The sequence below is a fragment of the Micrasema longulum genome, unplaced genomic scaffold (assembly GCF_059751315.1).
Source record: "Micrasema longulum isolate JH-2025_06_02 unplaced genomic scaffold, ASM5975131v1 h1tg000299l, whole genome shotgun sequence".
Classification (NCBI taxonomy): Eukaryota; Metazoa; Arthropoda; class Insecta; order Trichoptera; family Brachycentridae; genus Micrasema; species Micrasema longulum.
The window spans coordinates 597,483-625,471 of NW_028277503.1; the positions used below are offsets into that span (position 1 = coordinate 597,483).

Sequence of the window (27,989 nt, forward strand, 5' to 3'; positions counted from 1 at the left end):
CTGAGAAAACATCAAAAGACCCAACTGCGTTATTTTTACATTAAAGAAAAATATAAACATTTTAATTAGGATATCATTATTTTTTTTACAGATTGAAATTCTCATTTGGTTATGTAATTATGATGTTTCACTAATCATATTCACAAAATCCTGTTTCCCATATATTTTACTCAATGCACCTTTAGTTTACAGATTTAATTATAAACCTAAAAAATGCAGAATACCACTGAAAAGTTCTTACCCCAAAAAATGGAAAAGTATTATATCTTAGAAAGAAGTTATCATTACTACTAAGGTAATCATATCCTTTATACAAATGCAAAATCCAGGCAGCATGTAGTATTGGTAGTGTAGGTTACTATAACAGCGTAAAACACTCCAATACACTGCCGAAATTAGCGGTCCAAAATATTCAATTCCTGAGGAGCATTTTTAGCGCACGCGCATCGTCCAGTATTTTGTATGCGTAGAACTCGGTCGCGCAGGTCAGGTCAATCAGCAGTAGTCAGTTCGTCAGTTGTCAGTTGGCAGGTGGTTGGCAGACTAGTAATAGTTCTAAATTATCTCTGGTTGGCAGCAGCCGCTCGTAAAGTGCAGTTGGCTGTTGCCGATTTTTTGAGCGATTACGTTTCATAATAATTACGTAAATAATCTATAATTAAGATACTTGATTTTTTTTAAATGTTGAAATAGGGCACACATAAACATATTCTTATATGAGCTCTAATAATAACAGTGTACATATATTTCATTTATAAGTTATGTACCTACTACCTATGTAGTTTTCCCAAAGTGAAGGCATGCGCCGCATGTATCGCATGTATGGACGACACGCCACTGGTGTGTATATGTAATAACTAAATTCAATAAAAAGTTTTATATGTTTCTGTAACCTTTTTCGAAACTAACATTCTTCTCTCTTTTCGCCTGTGACGCTCGATAGTTACCAATACGAGTAAAACTTCTTAAAAAAAAAAAAACCACCAATATGCTTTGGAGTATTTTATTATATTTAGTACACAACAAAAGAAATATAACATGCATGAAAACATTCATAAATGAATGTTTTAACTGGATTAGTTATGCAAGTGAATATTGTGCTTATTAAAATCATAAACGGTTATTGATAATGTTATAACATCGGCTGGGTTTCTGCAGTAATCATTTTATATACATGTTGACTTGTGTTAATTTTGTTTTTATTTTCTTCCGCACCTTCATTTCTGCCCGCTATTATAAGCTAAGCTATTGCTATAGCTTATCAGATTACTCCTGAAAAAAAAAATAGGATAGGCATAACATAATAATTATTTTTTTGTTAAGTTGGTAGCAATCATTATTTGTTATACCATTTTTGTTGATTTTCCTTGTTGGGATAAAATGACGTCCAGTTGGAGTGAATCACGTTTTATTCATAATTTAGTATTTCTTTCCCTTTTGCCAACAAATGTTCTTTATATGTTATTTTATTGCCTTCTCTCAATTTCGAGAGGCAAAAACCCTGTCACCTCGATAAAAATCATTTTAATAAATCTGATGAGTATTTATTTATTCTACATGTTAAGTAGTAGATATTTAATTATTGTAAGTAAAACAATTTTTAAATGCCTATGTAAAGATCACAAAGACAGTTTGGCACTAGTACTGTTTGTATATAGATTCAGGTAATAATAGTTTGGAAATAGAACATTAACAATTAACATGTGGTTAGAAACTCTTGGGTTCTTCATATTCATATTCTTGTTAAGATTATTTTGGTTGTTTTTTTTTATTTCAATTGATTTCACAATACGAATGCATATTGCGAATGAATCTTTCATTCATCTGATCAGTTTTCAATTCGGTCTCCTTGACGAGTTATGTGAGTTTCAGTGAGGTGGGTGGTAGAGGGGTTTTTCCCACATACTCGTTGTATGGAGATCCGTAATAAACTTCTTTGTTGAATATTTGTACATCACCCACGGCTGTTAGAGATCCATCCAAGTTGTGCCAAGTCTCCATTACTTTGCCTTCCCAACTTACTATTAGCACAGATACACGCTGTGGAGCGAAACCAGCAACTGATTCAAAATGGCCGATCTGAAAACAACAACCAAAAACCGATTGGTCAAAAATATTTATATGTTTTTTATTATTTATAAAATTTTAATCACACTAAAAATACATGTCACAATTCTATGTGTATTACACATAGAATTGTGACAATTATTATTATTAATACATTTAGAATTTATAAATTCCCGCGTTTTTTTACTAAAGGATTCTTTGTCTTTGTCAATAATAATTTTGTTACTTATTTTAAACTGTAATTCTTTATCTAACTTTTTGTATAAATAAGTAAAACCCATTTGTGCCACTGAGTTTTAATTAAAATTTTAGCATTTTTCATTAAAAATATATGAAAAAGACCCATATACAAAAATAAATAAAGCAAAGCCTAGGAAAGTGATTTATGGGGCTTACTTGATACTTGATAAAAAAATTGACCAGTAGGTACTTTGCTAACTTAACTTTGAAAAAAGTTATTTCTACCAACAGTTTTTTTGTTACCTAATTTATTAGTGAAATGAATTTGGTTCTGCACTATTCAGACTATTTTACTAGAATAAAAATTATTACAATAGTCAAGACTGTCTAAAGATGCCTGTTAGAGGGTGAAAGCGCTAATTGATCAAGTAATTAAGTGGAAGTTTTTTTTTTTTTTTCAAAAATATTTACAAAATAGTCTTAAATTAATGTCCTGCTGAGTTGCATACATACAACTCGTCAGCAGGTTCTTATAAATTACATCGATTATTTACACTTAACCTGCATTAACAATAATTTTACTTGAAAAATATTACATATTACATTATGAAAAATTAAAAACTATCACTAATACAAAAAACTTTTTTCTAATGACCATAATTTGAGCAAACGTCTCACTCATGTATTTAATTTGATATTTTTAATATTGTTTGGTAATAATATTAAAAATATTGGTTTGGTAATGGTTTCAATTATATGTAAAATTTCATCAATTATTATTGTCGATAAATAACAAATATCAAATTATTAAAATAATTATTAAAACAATATAGTTAATGATTAATTCAATAATTTTTTTTAATAAAATTAATGTTCCCAAAAATATTTTTATTTGGTTAAAATTTTCTAATACATGTATATGTCAATGAGGTCATATTTCTTACCTTATGAACAATTTTTCCGAATATCGAATATAACACAGCAAGTGTATCGAAGAATGATTCTAAACTAGCCATTGCGTAAACAACAAATCGACGTATTGCGGTGTGAGAAGATATGTACTGGAAGAAAACGGGTTCTGTGGCATCTCTAGAGTGAACTAGAGCAACTGTAAAATATTTTGAGTGAACTTTAAGCCGGTCGGGGAAGCCTGTAAAACAATAACAAGTGTTATTAATACCGATTCCCAACCTTTTTCGTTGACAAATACAAAGGTAAATTAATATAATATATTACACGTAGACACAGGTTATTTCAATCACCAGTTTTTGTTAGTCTGAGTACGTACAATGCCTATTTGTTAATTATAAAGCATATACATAAATTAATATGTCCTCACAGGGATGTCCCGTGCTAAAGGCAAGATGATCAGTCTTGCGCTTCAGATGCTTGTCGAGGGACTATGAAATATTTCAATTTAAAAACACCTTTATTTTTAAATAAATATTTTATGTCAATCACGTCGGGAATCAAACCCGAGATCTCTTGCATGGTTGGCAAACACGCTGACTACAAGGCGGACAGATATCATAATAACAATATACATATCTAATAATCATAATATTTCATCTATTCAAGATTAAAAAATTGTTTAGTTGATTAGAAAAACATTATTGCCTGGGATATTATCGAGAAAAACTTCTGCAGTTCCTTTTTTGGGTCCAATGATGTGGTAACAAATGAGTCGGCTTTTAATCATCTCTGATACAACAACAAAATCTTCAGCAGGAGATATAACCACTCCAGTTGGGAAATATAAACCATCTGCCAATACTGTGCTCTTCTTTGTAGTAGCAGAATATTTAAGCAACCTATGATAACAAAAATAAACAATATTGATATTTCAGCCTAATATTTTGAAAGTGACATCAGTTAATTTTGACTTTTGTGTTTCAGTGTTCAATATGCACGTTAGCTGAACTGAAACGTAAAGAGATTAAATTTACAAAGTCGATGACTGTTTTTGGGAAAAATATTAATGTTACTATTTTGACTAATTCAAGTTTCAAAATAATATTGTTGGTTGTAATGCAGAAACAAATACAATGAAGTGTGTACTTATCTATTTTTTATTGAATTATTATTATACTAAGATACTACAATTACAGTGGTACACATATAATATATGTGTCACCACTGTAATTGTAGTCTCTTAGTCCATTGTTGGTTGTAATGCAAAAACAAATACAATAAAATGTGTACTTATCAAATTTTTATTAAATCATTATTTGGTAATTGGATTTGACATTAATTCTCTAATAATTTGTGTATAATCAATATGAATTACAATCAAATTAAACCATAAACAAATGCCATATTTTGCTTTTTTTATTGTTACTGAATTTCGTTCTTCATTGTTGTTTTTTAATTTGTTTTTTGTTAAATAATATATCTGCATAGAGGTGAACACATTTTAAAATTTTTTATTTGATTCTCATCTTGAGAACAATAATTTAAGACAAAAAAACATAAGACAGAGTATATAGTATATTATGTTATATTAGTGTTGCTAAAATATTCTCGGAAAAGTAGAAAAGTTGTGCCAATGACATAAAACATGAACATATGAATGACCTTAGAAATCTAAGAAATGATCTTAACTACAAAGTTTTTTAATGTGTTGAAAGAAATAACTGTTTTTTTTACCTCCCAGAACCATCCATAAACATAGCATACACTCCATTTTGGATATCTACATCTGTAGAGGAATCAGTCCAATATATATCTCCATTTGAGCTAACCGCAACACTGTTAAATATTTTTGGTACTTTATTATCTATTGATTCATTGTGTGGGACAAGTATTTCCTTTGTTTTTGTCTTCACATTGTATTTCCATATTCCATAATACGCATCGGCAACTATTAAACTTTCATTTTTGTCGGTTGCCAATCCAAATGGACGACCGCATATGGATTCCTGCCATTGTCCATCTAGAAAATAAATGAAGATCCATTGAAATATGCATAGAGTAGTACATTTTATACAAATTGTACAAAATATAAAAAAAAAAATTGTTGACAATTAGATTCCTAATTCAATTTTCGACTGGTCAATATGACATGACACATTGACATATTAATACGTAGTCTCGCCCTATACAGTAAATTATTTTTAAAAGTAGTGACATGAAAACGTATCCATAGTTTCTAAGTTTGTTAACTCGTACATTTTCAGTTCATAAAAAAGTTTGCATTTTAACGAAAGCAATCAGCATTCATGGGTGGATCCCAACCAGATTCTTTCCAAATTCCTCATAATTTCGTCCCATTTATTTATTTTCACGGAATTTTGGGAATGCAAAAATAATATTAACTCATATTTTTTATATTTCAAAAAAGTATTTCTATTAGTGCACCCCTGTAAGTAAGAAGAGCTTTGCAATTTCACCGCTAGGCGTAGTTTGACATTTATATTTTAATATAAATTGTTTTAACTATTAAAATATAAATATAAATTGTTTTAACTATTAAAATATAAATATAAATTGTTTTAACTGAAAAGTTATACAATCCCTTTTTCATAAAATCATCATTGTGTCATCACGCGGGCATTTTGGTTTCGATTCTAAACGTTACGTCTGGCTGGTGGTCGAAGAAGGACTAAATACGTGTTGGGCATGACTGAGCGTTTGGGCATGAGTTAAGTGTCATCATTTTTGAGGGCTCAAGGCATGTCTATGTGTAATCCGTCAATGACATGACATGATAGTCTTAAGTGATTTTTCACATGAATATTAAGTCACCCCAGTAGCGGATTCAGAAAAACCTCAAGGGGGGGTGCATCATCATTGTCATCGGTGTAGAAGCACGTCAATGCTGGACGTATTCTCCTATTTTCTCCACTTCTCAATACAAAATCGCAGCCATGGGGCTATTTTAAATATTTTGAATGGCTAATTTTTTATCCTTACATGTAGTGAATTTAATTGGGTTCCTGGCTTACATACTTGGGAGTTCACATAACTGAGGATGCACAAAGAACTCACAACCCACTTAGGAATGGCTAGAGCAACTTTTAACACGATGCATGTTGTCAAGACCACTATACTTGGTCAAAACGAAATGACGATTATATAACTCTTGTATATGCCAGTACTCCTAGATGCATGTGAATCCTGGCACCTTATTAAAGCTCAAAACACCAAACTTCTGAGTTTTGAGAGTGAGTGCCTGAGGAGAATATTAGGCATAAGGTGGTTCAATTTCATAACTAACATTGATGTCTTAGAATGGATGCAACAACCTCCTATAACAACCGTATTGAGATATACGGCGGTGGACTTGGCTTCTCTGTCCTTGAAGACCATCAATGATGATCTTTCGGCTTTATTCTGCGGAACTAAGGGATGCGAGATTGACGTGGAAGGAGGCGAAAGTACTGGCTAGTGATAGGATCTCCTGGAGGTGTTTGGTGATGTTCACATGCTCCACTTTGGAGTGGATTTGGAAAAGAAAAAAAACAGCAGATAAGTGATAGGGAGCACCATTTATACACATGGTTGTGTTTGAACTCTGTTGAATTAGTTGCACGTTTCACTGCACATGGCGGGAGCCATATATGGTAAATATTTACTTAGATAATGTAAGATTTATTTATATCTGAGTTACCTTGACCTTTTCCCCTTTATTAAGGCTTTTACCAAAATATTTTAAAATCATACAAAAAAGAAGTTTACAGAGTAGCTACATACATACTTGCAAGTACCTATCCATCAACTTCTTTATATATAGATATTTATATATTTTAATTGCTTAAATGATTAAATTATCTATTATTGTTATCAAAAACATTTTTCACTTTGTGGTATGACATTTTACACTTATTTGTTTTTAAATTTTAATTTATTTATTGCAATATTCATATTAAAAATTTAAATATTAGTTTTTTATTACTAAAAAATGTCTTTATACTAGTCTAAATAATTTTTAAATAAGACCAAGATATTTTTTTAAAGTCCTTTGATTATTGATTATTATTTAGTAATTGTAAATTTATAAAATAATTTGTAATCAAACCTTACCACATTTATTTCCAAACTTTACTATTGTATCAATTCCTTCGTTAGACAATTTCACTACCTCTCCGCCGTGTATCCCAGTGTACATTTCTCCATTCAAAATTATCAGGCTTTCTGGGCCTTTCAATAATCCAGTAAATAAATGCTCAGCTTTATTGATGACTGTATTCAATGTGTACGATCCCACCAACTCATCAGGAGGCGAAATTCTGTAATTGAAAAAAATGTCAAGCCACACATTTGTGTGTGTACATAGTAGTGAAAATTTTCAGAACAAAGAAATCAATATTTTCATCAATTATTGTTTTAAAAACTTACTTGTATCCGTTGAATGAACCGCTTGGACACAAACGAGGATATAAAAGAATTGCACAAATTAGTATTTTGTAGGATCCTAATTTTTTCAAGAGATCAAACATTTTACATTGATTCTAATCTGACTTTTTGATTGTAACAGAAGTAATCAATTCAACAGGTGTGCTCACCAGCAGTCAGAGTGTTACTGGCTGATAATAATATAACATGCCAGCAAGCTGTAATGTATACTACTTAACTGAATCTACTTAATACTACTTAACTGAATAATTTTATAGTAATGGTAGGTATCAAATTACGAATCCTAGATAAATTCTTTGTCTAATACTCAGTAAGAAATCTAGAAAATTCCATATGAAAACAAAACCTTCATCGTAGGTATTATTTACCCAGGTTGACCTACATATTTTCAGCATATTATATTACTGTACATTTTCATTTGTTTCTGAGAATTGCAATCTCAGAAGTGCAGTTATGTACCTACATCTGCATAAAGGGTTATATTTTTTCCATGAATGAAATTACTTTAATTTGTAATTAAAAATGACAAATATAAAAAATACTTTGTAAACATTTATTTTTCATACACCTAATTTGATAAAACAAAAAAAAATGTTCTACGGAAGTACGGAAGTTTTTCTTTATAAAAATGTTATGTTTAAATAAAAATGTACAAAAACAGTATAATATTTTGGGAATTTGTGCTTTATATGCAAACAATATTCTTTTCTTGCAAAATTTATGTAACAAAATAGACACTAGAAAACAAAAATAGGTTTTGAAAAAATAAACCCTAGACGTCTTTACTGCCTAATTAGAATCTTATTTCATGTTTTAGGAAAAATGAAAACAGTTTATATTTTGTGAATCGATATTGTGCATTACTCTCTAGCATTAGTTCGAAGACATTATCTCATTTAAAAAAAATCTTTATTAATAATCTTCATAATTGAAAAAAGGATATTCATGAATTTCAATTAATTATGTTTGTTGACAATTTATTCCTCATGGAATTCCATTGTAATTAAGTAATAACTAATATTTTCATATATGTTGTACATTAGAATGTTGGGTAAGTTTCAACTTATTTATTTGACCGATTATCGCTTCCACTCTCTAATGAGCATTTTCAGGCTAGTCTGGATCACACAAAATTCAATGAATAATTGAAGCATGGCGTTATCGATTTTATACCCATCTCCATATTTGATTAAACAAAGACCAATTAAATAATAATAATGATCAGTAACTTTTATAAGTTATTCATCATTATTATTATTTAATTAACCTAATGGTGATTACCAAATTTAGCTAATCTGAATTTATATTTCGTGTACGTACTTTTGTTTATGTAATGTAGGTACTTTCACGTAAACAGGTACATACAATAATAATTTAATTTTAAACTGTGCCAACACTCCATGTGTCAAAACTGACATTTAGATAATTTCGCATTCAGACCACAGGCTAAAGCTAAAGATAAAAAAATACTATACATTCAGGAATAATAAACAGTGCTGATTCTGTCGTTCTTCGTATAATTTGTTTACATTTTTAGCACTATTTATTATAACCGTTCTAAAACCCGATAAAATATTCAGTAATGGCCTTCTCCGGCGGGTATGACTGGGATGAACACAATCGTCAAGCAGTTTTGCAGAGCCAGCAAGCCCTCGAGAGAACATCTGAAAGTTTAGGAAGATCTCATGTTATAGCCATTGAAACTGAACGAGTAGGAACTGAGGTATTAATCATGATTATTTTTTTGAAAAAAATGTATTTAATTAAAACCACGCAAGTCAAATTAAAGCACACGTATAAAAATTCTAACGCCTGAAAAACTAAAAAGGGAGAAATTGTGCATGCTAAAATATTGTTTCAACAAAATCATCATCATTATTCCCTTTCCACACCTTATGGTGCATAGGGCACTGCATTTGGTACACCAATCGTAGCGTATTGTGATCATTTTTGTTACATGAAGGTAAGGTGATCAGTCTTACGCTTCAGGTACCAGTCTAGGGACTATGAAATATTCTAGTATAAAAACACCCATTTAAATAATATTTCATATTTTGATTTTGATCTTTGGATGTCGGGAATCAAACCCGAGACCTCTAGCATGGTAGGCAAATACGCTGACCATTACACCACGAGGCCGACAAAATAATTGTTAATATAATAAATTAGTGACCGACCGAAACAAGATCTTCAGCGGAAACCAAATTTCGGCCGAAACCATAGCTGTTCACGGAGCTGGGATAAGACAATTTTGTCTTGTCTATTGAATTGTCCTCGTATGAACTAAGCTTTAGTGTACTAGACTTAATCGTGCCTACTGATGTTTTTTATTTTTAGGTAATTAGTGAACTGGGTGAGCAGAGAGAATCCCTCCTCCGCAGTAAGAACCGACTAGAAAATATGGATGAAGGATTGAGTAAATCTAACAGACTCATCAAGGCCATGGGACGTCACGTTTTATACAACAAAATCCTCTTGATTCTAATTATCTTTATGGAAATTGCAATTCTCGGTGCTTTAGTTTTTATTAAATTCTTCCGCTGACAGATGGATTCCTTTTAATACAATAGACGACCACTAATATTATTTAAACTATACAAGATAAATTGACAGTCTAAATAAACAATTTCATTTTAGAAAAAAAAACATTTAATTATGTATTAATTGTATTTTTTTTACTATTTGTTTATTTAAATACTTACTTTTATAAAAATGGTAATATTCTTTACATCTCAGCAACATTTATGTTAACATAAACTGATTCTTCATGTAGAAAACAGTTTATAGCACCTGTGGAGAATCAAAAAATAAAAAATGGTACTGGCTAGAATATTTAGTGGTCACATTATCGTTGTTTCTTTCGTGGTGCAATCGAACAACACTTGGATAATTTTAACTTCATTCTGATGAATTATCATAGTAGACTAGTTCTTTGGCATGAATCCCCAGACTTAACACAATTTTTTATTGCTTATTTGTAGGGATATGTATCTAAGATTCAGCATTATATTATTTTTGTAAATAAATCTGTTTTTTAAAACGCATTTATTTTTCAGAACTAGATATAGATCGAGTAATAATGCACACGCTGTAAGCGGCAGTTGCTTAAGCTAGGGTTTCCTAGGACAGCGGTGCCCGTATTTTAACGGCCGTAGTGAACGGTGATGCGGTGGATAGCCGTCGCAACGGTGACTAGAGTGTGGTTTCCTAGGAAAACGGTGTTATAAACACTATTTAACACCGTTTTTCTAGAAAACCACTCTCTAGTCGACGTTACGACGGCTGTCTACCGCATCACCGTTCACTACAGCCGTTAAAATACGGGCACCGCTGTCCTAGGAAACCCTAGCTTAATAGAGCGTGCATTTTTTGAATATGGGAGTTGCAGAATTATTGACCTTGCTTAAAATGTCCAAGTTATATAAGTGGATTTTGTTGCTTAGCTATCTTTATCTGAGCAGTGTCAGAAAAGGAAATAAATTTCAGCTATGGATCTTTATAAGAACTTCTCCGCATTTGCTCAATGAAGAGGAAACCACAAAAAACTAGTGAGTTTGTCAAATCTGTAGGCCTTCTGTTTTACTTGGCATTTTGTTTCCTGTTATTATTTATTGTCCTTATTAGCTGTACTACCTCTTTTAATAAGTTATTGTGCCTTATTACGGAATGGATGGGCCTCACCAACGCTTCTGCATTGCATCTTCAGCTTTTGCCTTTGGACGTTGAAAGGGGGGCAATGCATTAATAAGTGGGGAACATCTCGAGGGGTTTCATCATCACACAGACTGCTGTTGATCTCGTTGACAGTTTAAAAGGGTACAAGTATGTAACTCATAAAGAGCGCGTATTATTACTTTAAGACAATACTTATTTTTGCAAATAAAACAAATATTGTAATTATATAAAGGTTTATTTACTTTAATATTGCAATTTTCTATGGTAGTTATGTAAAAACAAAATGTAAAAATAGTAATATTGTAAATTCTAACAATTTCCACCATAGTTCTTAATTTACTAAGGAAAGCATTCTGGAATTAGCACTTATGTAATCACGATAACTAATTTTTATAATTTTCTAAACTTTTAATAATGCAGGGTTGCAAAATGTACATACATAATATAGTTCTTCATAATGCTATCTTAAGTACAAACTCATTAACTAAATTTAATAAAGGAAACCGTTAACATTATAATAAGTATTTAAAAAAAAAAAAAACATGAAAAGCGTCCACATCATTTCTTAATAATGCCACCTTTTATATTTCTTATGGTATAATATTGCTTTGATTACACATAGTAATTGATTATATTACATTTTTTTTTTATATGTATGAGACTCACCCGGAAACCAATGTCAACTGTTGCCTAACCTAATATTGTCTTAAGGACAGTGTAGAAGGTGAATCATGCATTTCCTGTACGTAAACAACAAACATTTAAAAATATCAAAAATACTGATTACCAGTACAGATGTCAAATTGCTGAGAGTAAGGGAAATATAAGATGACCTTGATTCCCCACCCGGAAGTAAAGATATTACTGACAACTACCATAAAAGCAGTCGCTCTGTTAGGTACCATCAGACAGTAGATCAGTTCAGTTCGGACAGTAATTCAGGAGTCAACAGTTTGCGGCTCTTGCTGTCACTCTCGTGCTCCATTACCGATTCTGTTGATTGCGTTCACTTTCCAGCCAATAAAATGATTAGGATAAAAATAATTTATAAAACAGTTTAAAATATAATAATGTAAATAACCACGATATCCCTTTAAACAGTGAGAAAACATGCAAAATGTATAAATATATAAGAATGCGTTTGGTTTATAAAATTTGAACATAAAATTTTCAAACATTAATATCTATCACAATATATAACTTGCACAGTATAAAATGAAATATGTGCAAACATAATAATCTATATTAAAGAAAAGAACTGGTCAAAAAGTCTTAATTTTTACAATTCTTAATTTAATAATTTTACTCCGAAACAAACTACAATTTTCTCCTTGTTTTTTGCTTTGACTGAATTTCAATTCACAGATTTATATTGAAATTTGTAAAACCGAGACCATCAGAACTGTAGCAAAATGTAAACAATGCTGATTTAAATAAAATTTATCTATCTTTTTTCATTACCAAGTCAACAGTCAAATGCTCGGTCAGCATTTAGTTTTAAGAAATGTAAAAAAAGCCATTTCAAATAACGGAATCAGATATGTAAAAAAAAACAAATGTATAAAATGAAGAAGTATAGTCATTTGCAGGCAAAATAGTAAATATACATATATTCAACAGGGATGAATTTGCTGAGAATACGCTAATAAGCCTTTTAAATGTCTAGACTTCTATGTTCCCTTCTCTAAAAATGTTCTCCATCTCTGCTATAATATGTTAATCTTAATAACCCTCCTAGGGGATTAAATCCAGTCCCTGTTTACAAATATTTGGACAAACTCAACAGAACACCCAGTAAAATATTGTTAGCTAAAATAGTAAATGTTCACTGTGTAAACGGGTGAAAATTTTTGGGTATTTTAGGAGCTTCGACCCAATCTGAGCACATTAAGGATGACCTCATCCACCGTCTGTGTCTCGAAGAGTGCCTTCATAGCGCTGTCGTCGATGACAACGGTCAGCAGAAGTTTGGCGTTCTCTCGCAGCCTGTGGGACCTTTCCCTTACCTCGGGAGCAGCCGGAGTGTGCCCACACTTTACGATCAACCCTTCTAGAATCTGTAGACAATTTTAATATAATTATTTAAGAGTGAATCATACAGTTTATTACAGAAAAATGATAAAAAAACTAAATTACAATTGTAAAGCAATTTAAACATTTCCATAAATAATAATTTATTATTAAAAAAAAGAGAAGTTAGTATATAATATAAAATATGTTTAAAAACTCAAAAAATAACTACATACGTACTTATTGCCCATGTGCATGCCTACATACTTTAAATAAATAACTTATGGTACCATTTCTTGTACCACCATCAGCTTATTTATGAATGAACAAAGTTTGTACTCACATCATCAACAGTTTGGTTGGACCAGTTGAATGTCTCGAAGTTTTCCTTGTCAATGAGGAGATCGAGGAGTTCTTGGATACTGCTGGCCAGGTACTCTTCAGTTAGTGGAATGTCCACAATTTCCACCTAAAGAAAAAAATATTTTTTAAACAATCTCATCAATTAATCCCATTAATGCACTTTGCCTGTTTATCTAAGAGAACTCTTCCAACTTTTATCACATGGACTATCTCTTCATTCTAATGACTAGTCATTTCTCGAAAACTCTTTCAATACCCATTCACTGCTTTAATCTTTTTGCCTCCTCATTCTATTATCTACTGTTAAAGACGCTCCTTCATTTAAGTAAAACACTTTGGGTGACACGCTTCATTTACGGACAATCAAAGTAATTTTAAATGAACACAAAAAACTTACTTCGACATCTTCAGAATTTCCAGCGATTTGTACCAGAGCATCTTGTGAGTCCATGGAACTGTCAGAACTCTTACTCGGTGATACTACTTCAGCATTGGACTTCTTACTGCTTTGACTCTTTAGTTTAGATTTCAGTGTATCGATCTAAAAAAATACATATTAAAAATAAAATGAAAACTTATTTTGTAATTATTATTGATTTATTTTGTACAAATAATAACATTCATATAAATTTTACAGATACTAACTATAATTAGTGTGCGTGTAAATTTCTGCCAGTATGAGTAACCATCACTGCCTTCATATTTTAATTTTGGGACCATTTTTATATTTTTAGTTTAAAATAAAGAAAATGGGAAATAAGTTATAGTAGACTGGGATCTGACGGTCTGTTCTCAGACCTTCTAATCTGCAGTCCAGGACCATAATCCGCCTTCAATATTTATTTATTTAAATTTCAAATACAAAAATACATGCACTCTGGCAGACTTATGGCTAAAAAAAATATTTTCCAGCAAACAAGACATAACATAATCTGACCTTATGATATGTTTATATTACCCAAACGGGTTTTTAAAAATTATAAATAAATAAAATTTAAAAAAAACTGCACACTTAATTTTAATTTGTTTTTTCAAATATTTATCTTACTAATGAACTGGACGACGGAAATGTCTAACTTATAAATACCTCAACACTGTCTGTGGTGTCTGTGACCTGCAGAAGTATTTCCTCGGTAATGTCCCTAGACAGGTTCCTACTGACAGCCTGTGACACGACCAGATTAGGGTCTGTGTTAAGGCGTTTCCCTTGCATTAGTGTCAGTTTGGACTTCATCATTTCCAACTAAAACAAATTTATACATATGATACATAAATTACAGTACTATCTTCATTTGTTTAAAGAGTAATTTTGACTCAAATCAAATCCTATCTCAACTTAATTGTCTTTTCCAGATCGATCTCTCTAGCTATCTATATATGTTTTTAAAGATTTTTCATAGTGAGAGATTGCGAAATTTTAAAGTTTGTACACAGCCGTATTCCATTGACGCATTTTAGGCATCTTATTAAAGCGCTGTAAAATTTCCACTTTTCTTGAAAAGGTAAAATCCACACTTTTTTAAATTTAGACTGCAAATATGTAGGGTTATTTATAATTAACTTTATATTTATAGCCTTATAATTCAACAGATCACAAAATAAATTAGATAAATCGCAACAGAATAAGCAAGTCAAATTCCATTTAGATATCACGCTGTTGTTTAAAAATTACATTATTGGATTCTTATGTTTAGAATGTTTTGAACAATAGGATAATTTTATAGAAGTTCCTAAGAATTTAGGTTTTTTTTATCCATGCAGAATAATTATGAGTGGAAAGTTTGACTGACTGATAATGATAAAACAATAACCGATTTATTAAATTATCTGTGGTTATACCATGCACGAGTTGCACATTGAACTTAAAATAAATAATCTTTCTGCTATTGGTTTTCTTGGTTTTCCCAAAAACAGTGGTCGTGGACAGTGGTGTTTTTGCTTACAACCCCCTCAATATCTCTCTTTTGTTTTCTCTTTATATGTTTTTATGTTTTGTTTTATTTTTCAATCTCCTATAAACTATTATTTTGCTATATTATTATGTATAATTCTATTCTAATATTTTAATGTACTTAACACAATTTTTTACTCTCATTATTTTAATTTGACATTAATTTGCTATTTTATTATTTTTTTAGATTGTTATTTTTAATAATGTTAATAAGTATTTATTTCTTTTGATTTACCATATTTTTTCCCTGTTAATTATTGTGGCTTAACACAGACACATCCTAAAAAGCCATAAGTTTGTGAATATTTTAACTGTAAATTAATTTGAAATGCCGCCTGGTTTCGGAACATGACCGTCTAGACATAAACTTGAATATTTTAGTTACCTTGGCCTTCCTAGCTTCTACGAGTGCCTCCTGGTACTTGTCTCGATGACGGGAGCGCAGGTGGCGCAAGAGACAGTCGAAGCGGATGAAGGCACGCACACAAAGGGGACAGGAGCGCGCCTTCTCCCTGCGATGTGTCTTGGTGTGAGTGCCGAGCAGCGCACGTGTACGGAAAGTCTTGCCACAGTTGTCGCACTTGTACGCTGCGAGTAAATAAATATTTTATAATTAACATTACCATCATTCCGTTTTAATACAATTTGTTCATCGATATCAAGATTATTAGGCTTACGTTTTTCCGTGGAATGCGTGTCCATGTGGCGTGTAAGATCATCTTTCTTCATGAAAGATTTGGTACATCCATTAACTTGGCACTGCAACTTAGGTGCACCTTCGTGAACAAATTTTTCATGAGTTATCAATCTGAAAATGACAACAAATTTTATAAATACAAATATAGGCCCATTTTATACGATTTTAAAAATCCATACAGCACGATAAAATCAGTTATTCAATTTTTTAGATTTTCACAGCCCATGAGTTTTTCGGGTTATAGATGATGGATGCTGTAATGCGCAATGTGCAAAATTACATACGTCGATTTTCATTATAATCAATTTTCTTTTTAGTGGCGGGCAAATGCACTAACCAGTACACTATGAGACCGTCTAATCTCCACTCAATTTCATTTTGCAGGTATTTTTTACCTAAGAGCAGTAGCTAAATAAATATAAAGAATAAAAATCAACCCACTTCCTATTTTCGTTACATGTAGCAAGCAAGTCAGGAATCGAACCCAAGACCTCCTGAATAGTAGGGAAACGCGCTGACCATTAGACCATGAGGCAAACTTCTTCTTCCAAACTCTCAATCCACTTTCCACATCTTTTAATGTGTATAACATAAGTATTTATATTATTTAAGTTTATAAGCGCAAGCTTTGTCTGCACACAAAAAAAACAGCTGTTATTTAAATTATTTATGTGTATTTATATTTTTGACTTATTCTTCTTTTGACCAGTTTGTTTTTTGGTTGGCTGGAGGAAATTGCTTTTAGCAATAAGTCCAAAAGAGGGCATGTATTTTTATACTTAAGGATTAAAAAGAAAAAAAATATATATTGGACCAATAAGATAGTTACTTGGGTTTCCTGTTGAATGTCATGTCACAGTACTTGCACTTGAAGCCATAGGCCCCCGTGTGGTAGAACATGTGCGCACGTAGTTGCGTGCACTGGATGAAGGACTTGCCGCACACATCGCACGAGTACGGTTTGTTCTCCATGTGTACCAGGAGGTGGCGATTCAGAGTCTCCTTGGCTGCAAACCGCTTCCAGCACTACAGAAATGAGTAAGAGGTATTTAAAGACATCGTAAAACAAAGATGATTTCCAACAAAATTTTTAAGTAAATTTAATTAAAAATAATTAACTTCAGCACTGTAATAGAGGTAAAATGCACAGGTTTACAAAAGTAGACTCAAAGGCCCCTCAGAGATAGTGATTTGTAATTTTGTTTGTACCATGACAGACCAGGAGGCCCAATTACAGTGATTAATTACAGCACAGAACACCCAAGTTTGAGAAAAATGACATTTTTTTTGTGTTCTCTTTGGGAACCGAACCCGGAACCTTCAAGTACATCATAGGTCTTAGCCATTACACCATGGAGGCCGCTAGTATAAGGTGCTTTGAAAAAACATAAAATAAAGATGATTATGAAAAATACAACAAACATAATGTATTGAAATTTTTTTTCAATAGGGCACTGCATTGGAAAACCAAATGCAGTACATCTTAATCATCTGATTCATGAAATTAAGATGATCAGTCTTAAGGGTCGCATCATTGCAACAGAAGCAATACTACTGATAATTGAACTGTTAATTCTATATGGATAGTTAGGTAAATATCTGAGGTGTACTAAGATTGAAAACTCAAATTGAAATTCTTAAAATCCCATAAGAAATAAATGCAGGAAAGGTTTACAAAACTCGCAAAAACGCCCTTTCTGTCATGCTCCGAGCGCTTGTTAGAGATATTTTATTGAAAAATCCTTTCATCATCCCAGATAAAATAAAGTAAATAATACTCTTTATGCATTACAACCACTTCAAAGTAATTAAATTTTCACTGTAATTCAATCAAACTATAAAAATATTTCAAAACTCTACAATCGCCTGTCTCCATAGAACTTTGTGTTGGGGTTTCGTCCCATGGCTGGCATGCCGAAATAATTCTAACAATATACATGGGTATTCATTTATTTGTCGGGTTTGGAGAAATACTTTGAGCTGGACGCACGTCTGTTAAAAAAATAATTAATTGAAAAATACATGACGGGATATGGGACTGTATAATTACATAAAATACCTAGAAATTATGATGAAGTGTTACGAAGTGAATGCCGATTCAATTAAAAATAAAATACCTAGTGTCAGCGGCCGGCTAGTTTGTGTCTTGGGCCTTCAGCTTCAGGTATAAAAATTGTTATTTTTTAAATATTTATAGTAAAATGACACTGTAAATATTTATACTTCAACCAATACCTTTTTTTATTCTGAATGTTTTGTAAAAACAAAAAAAAAACATTTAAGTTCTTAAAGACTTACCTTCATAGTTTACTGCAAATACCATCCCAAATAATTAGAAAGCATTAAAAAATATTTGATTAGTTGTATACCAAATAATTGTACATAATACATATATGCAATTCTTACAAATTAACAATATGTGTGTACTAATTTATTTTAAAATCTGGATACACCACATAAGTGTAACTCGTAAAAATCATGTATATTTTTAAAAAATAGGTTAGCAAATTCATTAAAAATAATTTTGTTATTAATTTTGAATTAATAAATAAATAAACAGATTTTGGAATACTTTTGGGAAAGAAAATTACTGTCGATAGGGATAAGTTTTGTTAGAGGATATTATGATAAATCAAAGGTGGAATAGTCTCTCAGGCAGTGAAATTGGCGGTAAAATATATATGATTTACTTAAAACTTCAAGTACAAAAAATAAGTACTTTGGCTGACTTATCGCTACAGCAAAATACTGTGGGATCAGTTCTCGTGTATATAAACTAATTGTTCAAAGGCAGGTATAGTTCCAGATGGAGGGAGACTTCACAGATGAGCCATTCCTGGAGTCAGGCGCAATCACCATCCTCAGGCATGAGGCTCGGATTGAAGAGAGATATTTGTACAAAACTTTGAGTGACAAAATAGACTTTATTGACCCGTCATCTCTTAAACAATTTAGCAAACCCAGATTCAATGGCAGATCAACATACATTTTTTTAGAAAAGCTACAACAATAAAATCCGGGTAAAGAATAAATATGCGAATTGAGTATGCTCCTCAAATAACATGAATCTCTGTATGATAGACATTTTTAATGAAACAAAATATAGTATTCTTACAAAAAAAATGTGACATTTAAATAGTGTTGAGCGCAATTTGCAACTTTTTTTCCATTCTCTCTTCTTTCCCGTCCCATCTATTGTTCATTTTCCTTATCCTCCTGGTAAACTGTATGTTTTTTTTATTAGGAAGGCAAACAGGTACGAGTTATTATGTTTTATATTGTTCCTATATTATGAAACCCATAACAGGTTTAGTTATTTGTAATTACTTCGTATGTGTTGTTTAATTATGTACGACTGTGTTGACTTCAATAATTAAAATATGTGGGGTCAAAGCACCAGTGAATGACCACCCTCCAGTAAATGACCATTGGTTAATAAAACACAATATAATAAGAATTGCTACATGTGTCCAGTCAAAAAACTTTTAACACTAGAAACTATGATAAAAGCAGTAAGCGGACACATCTTTTGGTGAGAAACAAATCTATCAGTTTTGAACTGTATGTTGTCAAAAGGTAATAGTGTATCTTCCCGTTATTGTTCTGAGATTGATAGTGGTTTTGTAAGGAAAGGTGTATTTTATTTGATGATATTTCTTATGCAATTCTTTGAATATATCCATATTCTAATGTGTTAGGGTGTTTTATAATGTTATGATGTAACTAAATCTGAGTATTATTTTTACTGCGGTAATAGTGGTCATTCACTGGTAATTCTGCTATTTTTTTAGAGTAATATTAATTATAATTGTAATACTCGTATTTCAATAAAAAAGTAAAAGTACTTAGAAAAATTAATGTGTTTTTTATCGTTTTCTTTTATTTTGTATGCTTAAATAATGAAATTTATACATATAATGTGGATTTCACTACAAACTGAATCTTAAACGGTTATTCATTGGTGCTTTGACCCTATATTAAACTCTAGAATTGTATGCCATGGAAGTTAAATATGCAGTCTCGGTGAAGTACCATAATATGCAGATAGCCAATAAGAATTTTAAAAGTACCTGATTGCACTGATGGGGTTTCTCTCCTGTATGACAGCGTTCGTGTTTGTTCTGTGCAGCTTTAGATTTAAAAGCTTTCGGGCAAGTCCTACATTTGAATGGTTTTTCACCTGGAAAGATACAAAGATAATATTAACCATTTAAACATTTTACATACTACACCGCTAACTACCAACTATTGCCTGGAAACATATGAAGCGCCCCTGACTCAGATCGGCGGTTACCTGCTCTATCACGCTCGTTTCTCATTTTCTAACACATTTTTTTATAAAAGACATATACAAATTTTGCTGTGCTGTGTACTCACGAATTGAAGGTTTAAACCCCACTGTATCACAACTCGATTACTATTTTTTTACCTCAAGTTATTTACGACTTTTAGAAAATTTTAATATATGGTAAAATAGTCAGAACTGTTTTTAAAGAAAAAAAAGTATTTCTGTAATACAAATATCTAGGGGTCAAAAAAATTTATTGTCCAGGAGACGGGAATGTTTATTACTGTAGCGATTTTTTGCAAAAAATTACTTGCAAAGGCATTCTTTTCACAGCTAAAAAAAAATTTCAAGAAAAAATAATTTTAAATTTTGTAACGCAGCGCCGCTGAAGTGTATCGATACTGCGGTGCAGTTTGACCATTAAGTCTCCTTTGCAGTGCCCGCATCAAGGAAAAATCATTTGTTGCGGAACGAGAAAAGCTGCTCAAATGAGCTCTCTGTAATCTGATAGCCTTGTCATCTTTATGCAGAAAAAAGGTAAGCCAGAAGTCCATAATATGTAGTTTATTGGATTGAGGAAAAAATGCAAAATAGGCAGGGTTTAAAAGGATTAATGCACCGATATGTCCTAAACCAAAGAAAATTATTCTACAAACCAGTATGCGATCTCATGTGAATGACAGCCATTGTTTTTCCTTTGAATTGTTTATCGCAGTAGTTACACTTGAAGACCCTCTTAGAAAATGCTTTCCCGATGTGAATACGAAGGTGCTCTCGTAAGTTATCTTTGCGAGAAAATTCCAGGCCACACACCTGGAGAGAAAAATTTTTTTTTTACATTAATATATACTCCTCTAGATGCAGCACTAAGCGGCCGTCTTGTATTCCACTCAACTTAAGTTACGGAACTTACCTTGTAGTTAGTAAATGTTAAGCAGCGAAATCGCAGTAAACTGCCATAGACACTTAGTCTTTTTTCAGAACATAATTTCAAAGAATTGTTTTATGAATAATCATCTCTATTTAATTATACCTCTGTAGTTTCAGTAAATTATTGGAAGACAAAAACTTTTTTAAGACAACACAAGAGTTTTTTTACAATTTTAATTGCAACATTTGTAGGGGAATTGAAAATATGTACCTACCTTCTCGTGCTACCCTAAATTACCCCAACTTAGTTTCCATTTTCTACAAGTGAGTTATTTACAACTCGTTGAAAATGGCCCCAAAATGGAAATATTTTAGTAAATCATAGGAACGCAAATATATATATTTAAATGTTGAACTTATATTTAGAACAATGTTTTGAGTATCCACATTTCTTCCCTAAAGAATGGATGTCAGTTAAATACTGGAAGTAAAGCAATAATTTAATATTAGTGAAAACCATTTTCGATTATTTAAAACAGTATAGGCTTTTTACATTAAGCAGGTTCCTTTATATTTATAAGATTATTTTAATATCCAAGAGGTTTGGAAACATAAAAATGTTCAATCTCAAAACTTAATTTTTCGACATTCATCTTTCATATTATTAATATATTTAACCTGACAAGGAAGGCTGGACTTGGCTCGTCCATCGCAGCCGGTCTGTTCCAAGTGCCTGGTGAGGTTGTACATGCGGGAGAACGTCTTCTTGCAATTGGCGCACGAGAACTTATTGCCGTTCCCGTTGTGGAACAGCATGTGTTCCTTCATCACCTGAGTGTTGAGGCACGACATGGGGCACAGCTCGCATTTGATGGCTCCGGGCGCCGTGGAGTGGAACTTGTTCTCGTGGAGTTCCAGCGACGGTTTCAGCTTAAACGATTTGTTGCAAGACTGGCACTTGTAAACAGCACCCTAGAATATTATTTTACTTGAATAAATCCAACAAGAAATACATATGCACGTCCGATAAAATAGAGTAGTAACAAAAAAAAACAATTTTAGCATCTAGTTTAGTAAGTATACAGAATAACAGTGGTGTGGCATTTTATCTTCTTTGGGTATATCTTCATATGGGGAAATGGCACGATAGTTAGTTTAATTGAATTCAAATAAAGTAAAGAATAAAAAATGAGAAGGCGGGGTACCGATTCTGTTCTTGGTTATAGCTTCTCATTTGTTTAGAATAGGGTCTTTTTGTGTATTTTTTTAAAATAGGCTACAAATTACGATGGTAATGGTACTTATATATTTTTCATGCGACGTCGGATACATTTTCTACAAATGTTTAAAATACGCATATTTTGAATTACCCAAAAATGGTACTTGCCAAACGTGTACCCAATGTTTATTAGAAGTGCAGTCGGCTCATCAATTTGTACTTACATAGTACATATACTGTGGTTATGTATGATACAACAACATCTCTTATCTATGAAATCAACTCAAACGACGAATATTGTTAACTTCATGACATATATGTATCCTCCATTATTTTAGCAGAAAACTTATATAAAAGTTTATAAAAAATATCACAATTAGATCAGTAGATATATTCCCATTAAGATTGAAATGCCAACTGGCTGATTTGTTCTAGAAATGAATAATGCCAAAAATGCCCACGTCCTGCGATATGACTGCACGAAAGTAATGGTGGTTATTGGTCAACTGTATCATCTCAAAGAAAAATAGTTGCTAGGAAACAATGTTTGAAATACTGTTTTCCAAATTGAGAATCTTCCAATAATTTGTGTAATCTGCAAGATTACTTTAGGAGGAAATAACCGCAACTGGATTTAAGATGTTAAACATATGGCATACTTATTTGTATGAAGAAATAAGCTGGAATAATCTGTTAGTTTCCTAGCTCAACGCTGACGCTGGGCGCATTTTAAATATTTCTGTTAATTTTTTAGAGGAAAATACAAATGGTAGCAACGATTTATAAGAAATAACAATTGTTTGTTTGTTTTTCTGTAAATAAAGTTACTATAAAACATTATTATGGATAGTTAAATATAATTGTAGGCTGTGCATAATTACTTATATGGACAATACGCCTCTGTTGGCTAAGACACCTCAGTAGCAAGGTTAAAAAAAAGGCATTTAATATAATAATTAATAGTAATTACCTTGTGTGCTGTGGCGTTACTTTCTCCGCAGCACTCGCAAACATCTGAATCCACTTCGACAGCGGCCTCATCATCCGTCGAGTTGTTTTCTTCCTCGAAATCATAAGGATTGTTGTTACTGACATTGTTGCTGACATTGTTGCTGGGAAAACTAATCTGCATATGAGAAGCCACATGCTTTACAGGCTTCTCAACCAGGTTCAAATTTTTTGAATTCACGTCATTATGGTTCTCCGACAAATTGCCATTTTTCCCATTTGCAGTGGGGATGGTCAGGGATATATCGGCAGTTAGGTCACTGCAACATTTCAGATGGCGCTTCAACCCTACGGAAGTGGTAAAAGCCTTGTTGCATTTATTACACATGTGCTGGATAAGCGAAGACTTGATATCGGTTATCTGCTGAGCAGGGCCTCCATTTTTAGGATTCTTTATCACAATAATTTCATCCCCTTTCGCTGTTCCATTTGACAGTCTAGCTGATTTTCGTAACTTGATCATTTTGCTTGCAGTTCTGGAAATATTTTACTATTAAAATTAAAATCAAACATCAAAACACAGAATAAAAATATTTTTTATAATATTGGAAAATACATCTGTTGGCGGCGTATATGCACACTTTTTAATAGGTTTCATGTCATTTATTAATTTCAAATTATTATTATTATTCATTATTTTAATATTTTTTGTGACAATGTATGTAAATTTAAGTAAAAAATTATAGAAATTTTAAGAAGTAGATATTTAAGATATTTATTTATTTATTTATTATTATATACATATTTTTTTATTTCATTTCTTTTACATTTATTATATTGAATATAATTGAAATTATTGTATTAAGTGTAAAAAAATTTTTTGGTGTGTGCACGAGTGTCTTACACTAATATACAAAGAAATCGGCAATATTTGTGTGCATACTGTTTGTTTACCTAATAAAATAAATAAATAAATTATAGGCAGGCAGCCTTTGCTGACACGCCTATATCTCATGTACTGCTTTTGGCTGCGTCTTATTTTTTCAAAAAATCATCCAAATGGTTTTCGAACTGGTTGACCGAGATGGAATGGACAACTAGACTGGGCAATTTATTCCAGTCTAAAACTACCATGCTGGTAAGGAAGTTTTTCTTGGAATTGAGGTGGAATCGGGGGCGATTGATACATCTCGTGCAGGGGGCAGTCATAGTAATTATTGAGTATCTTATAAGTTTCTATCAAGTCCCCTCTCTTCCGTCGTTTTTCCAATGACGTAAGTCCTAGTGCTTTTAATCTACCGTGGTAAGGCATCTTTTTGAGTAATAGATTTTTGAAGCACATCTTTGAACTTTTTGCAGTAGCGCAATGTCTTTAGTGAAGTAGGGACTCCATACTCCAATAAAGGTCTTACATAGGTCTTGTATATTTAAAGAAATATAATTGGAGTAATACAAATTAATTTTAATTCTATAAAATTTATATTTGAAGCGTTAACTTTGTGGCTATTCAACAAATTTGTTTTTAACCATTACTAGATTAAGGAAGCTTGTACAGCTTCAAAATCAGTAAGGAAAAAATTAAAAAAACAGGTGATAAAAAAAAAACATAATTTTATTTTATTTTATTTTACATTTGTTTATTTTTATTTATTTATTTAACACTTTGTATAAATATAAGGGCAGGCATATTTTCTAATAATTTCTTAATAATTTATTTCTACCTACCCAAACCATTCAGTTTAAGAAAATTAAAAGTACACGGACATAATATTTTTACACATTCATTAAGTCGTTATTATTTCTAAGAAGATTCCACTTTTCTTTTTTTATTTAATGTTCAAATGAATTTATTTTATAATTTTTATTTCTGCTTAGTTTTTACACAAATAATGTTTTTCTTTATTTTTCCCTAATTATAATACTTTGTACTGGTTATATGGATGGGTGTTGCACTATCTGCCAAATCAAGCTGAAATAAAATAATTATTTTACATAGGTATGTCCAAATCATTGTAGCGTAATACATTAATTTAAACAGACATCTCAACACAAATAAAAGTGACTTGGATAGATATCTCAATTGAGATGAAGGAATTATTGGGGATGTGGAAATCGAGGCATTTATGAAACATTCAAACAAAGTCTGCATCCAGGCGAATAAAGAAAACAGTTCTGTGTGTGAAATAGAACCAGAATCCTAAGGAGTATTTTCAACTTGATAGCTACTCTCAGGTAACAATTCTAAAAAAAAGCCCGCCTAGTAGTGTAGTGGTTGGCATGTATGCTTACCATGATTGAGGTGCTGAGTTCGATTCCTGGGAGGGTAAACATGAAATACTTGTTAATAAGGTGGTTTTACACTATAATATTTCAGTTTCCCTGGATCTTTTATTTTTAAAAATATATTTGGACCCCTGTATTTAGTATAGTAGCTTTACGTGTCATGTACAAGGCTAAGGTACTCGGAAAAAATCGTTATTTTTTTATCTTGGAAATGGGATGTTTGATCACTGATTTTGGTTTATTACCTTTGTGAGTCCAATCACCATTGTTGCAAAGTCTAAGAACAATGGCGCGTGATAACTACTTTTGACGACTATGTGCATATCTGTTAAGAATATTCCATCTTTTCTGTATTCTGCTTTAAGATTATGGCGTTGTAAACTGAAAAATGGGCACCGAAATAACAGACGTTTGATACTCTGAAGAAATATCGTCACATGAACGAATAGTCATTATTCCTTAATTTAAACCTATATAGGTAACTTCTCATAACTCCGTATCCTTGAGATTTGGGTCGTTTCGAAAGTACTTTGGTGATGATGACGGAAGTTTGCTGCATTAGCCTCACTGTCCCTCTCTTTCCCTGGATCGCCACCTGAAGCGTTAGACTGATCACTTTACCTCCACGTAACAGATGATCGAAATGCGCTGCATTTAATGATCAAATGCAGTGCCTTATGCAAAGGGGAATGACGATAATGATAAAACATTAGGCAGAACTGTTGAATGTTACACTGTGCGTAAATGTAATCATTTAAACCAGCCAATGACAGGACATAAGCCCTGTTAATGCCTAGATTTCTACATTCTCAATAATTTCTACCTCTGTGTTGAGATATCGGTCTCATAAAGGGAGGTCAAAAATCTATTAATGAGTTAGAATCGTGTCTACCAAACTAATAATTGAGTTTCTGCTACGAAATTGTACTGTTTTTAATAATATGGATTAAATGCCATAGAAATTTATTACAAGAAGCACTTACATACTTCTGGTCGAACAATAAGGAGGTCTCAGCAAAATGTTCGTACTAGGTTTTCCCAGGGCATGAATTATGTCATACCCAAAACCCGTACGACTATTGCTCAGAGACATCTCTCATTTATCGCACCAAGAGTGTTCAATATTTTGGGAGGACAAAAACTATTTTCAAGAAAGGAGTTGAGGACTGGATTTTCCTTTGTGGGAGGGATTTGAGTAGGAAACTCCTTGATGATTTTCTGAATGTTTGAGTTTACTGTTTACCATATTGATGTGCCATAATATGTTTAAAAAAATAAAAATGTTTCTGATCCTATATTTGTGGTGATATAATCATGTGTCTGTGTCAACTAATTGCTCGTCCCATCTCAACACAGGACTTTTAATCCCATGGAGTTGGGACTTATGTCTCAAATAATGCTTATTAAAGTTATGTATGTAATAAATAGTGAAATTACGAAATTAATCACCTCAAAATCTCGCACTTATGAATTGAATTGCATTACAAATTCTAAGGATAGGTAGAGGAAATCTCTAGTAAGTACGCGAGTAGTCTATCCGGCATTTTAGTAAAACTATGAGGTAACCTGTTGATTCTATTGCACCTGTTGAATATTATCTTTTTTATCAATGGCCATATGTTGAATTTTAAAACAAAATGACTCCGTAACTTAAAATAAATGCTGCATAATATTGTAAACGATGGCTCCGAATGCATTTTTACTTTTACTACCGAAATGACAAAATGCAGACAGTCATGACAATGACTGACGCTACGGATTTATAAATACATAAATATAAATAATCAAACAAGTTTACGGAATGCAGTAAATTTTTCAGCTTACTGTTTAAATGAAGTTGCAGCTTAGTCGGCTTATAATCGGCGTTATCACAACAAACGTCAAAATAACATACCTTCTGAAAACTCCTAAATTCCACAAAATTTCACCATCAGTGAAAACGATAGACTAGTCATCAGGCGTACAATACCACAGGCGTAGCTGGCGGCCATTTGCAATTTACTTTTCTTGTGATTGTTTGAACGACGCCAATACCTTATTAGATGACGCCCAGTTTTTATTTTTTACTAAAAAAATCATTGAT

At 31.9% G+C, this 27,989-nt stretch overlaps 3 protein-coding genes across 4 annotated transcripts; 1 reads left to right on the top strand and 2 right to left on the bottom strand.

Moving 5' to 3' along the window:
* Positions 1–989: 989 nt before the first annotated feature.
* LOC148282746 (adipocyte plasma membrane-associated protein Hemomucin-like) lies at positions 990–7,982 on the bottom strand. The gene is made up of 7 exons (XM_088224598.1): positions 7,585–7,982; positions 7,270–7,475; positions 4,894–5,179; positions 3,865–4,058; positions 3,192–3,397; positions 1,350–2,079; positions 990–1,272 (listed from the first exon to the last, which is right to left on the bottom strand). The coding sequence occupies exons 1-6, from the start codon at positions 7,683–7,685 to the stop codon at positions 1,858–1,860; spliced, it is 1,215 nt and encodes a 404-aa protein (XP_088080724.1). The 5' UTR covers positions 7,686–7,982; the 3' UTR covers positions 990–1,272; positions 1,350–1,857.
* Positions 7,983–8,978: 996 nt separating this feature from the next.
* On the top strand, positions 8,979–10,646 carry Vti1b (Vesicle transport through interaction with t-SNAREs 1b). The gene is made up of 2 exons (XM_088224606.1): positions 8,979–9,325; positions 9,940–10,646. Exons 1-2 carry the CDS (start codon positions 9,185–9,187, stop codon positions 10,144–10,146), a joined length of 348 nt encoding a protein of 115 aa, XP_088080732.1. The 5' UTR covers positions 8,979–9,184; the 3' UTR covers positions 10,147–10,646.
* An 847-nt stretch (positions 10,647–11,493) lies between these two features.
* LOC148282748 (uncharacterized) lies at positions 11,494–27,921 on the bottom strand. 2 transcript variants are annotated; one of them, XM_088224599.1, is made up of 12 exons: positions 27,801–27,921; positions 23,646–24,159; positions 22,135–22,428; positions 21,243–21,399; positions 20,369–20,478; positions 17,128–17,324; positions 16,279–16,409; positions 15,987–16,189; positions 14,738–14,893; positions 14,048–14,191; positions 13,631–13,756; positions 11,494–13,334 (listed from the first exon to the last, which is right to left on the bottom strand). In XM_088224599.1, exons 2-12 carry the CDS (start codon positions 24,144–24,146, stop codon positions 13,137–13,139), a joined length of 2,217 nt encoding a protein of 738 aa, XP_088080725.1. In that variant the 5' UTR covers positions 24,147–24,159; positions 27,801–27,921; the 3' UTR covers positions 11,494–13,136. The 2 variants fall into 2 exon arrangements, with proteins under 2 accessions (XP_088080725.1, XP_088080726.1); XM_088224600.1 differs by having other exon boundaries at positions 27,731–27,865.
* Positions 27,922–27,989: the final 68 nt, after the last annotated feature.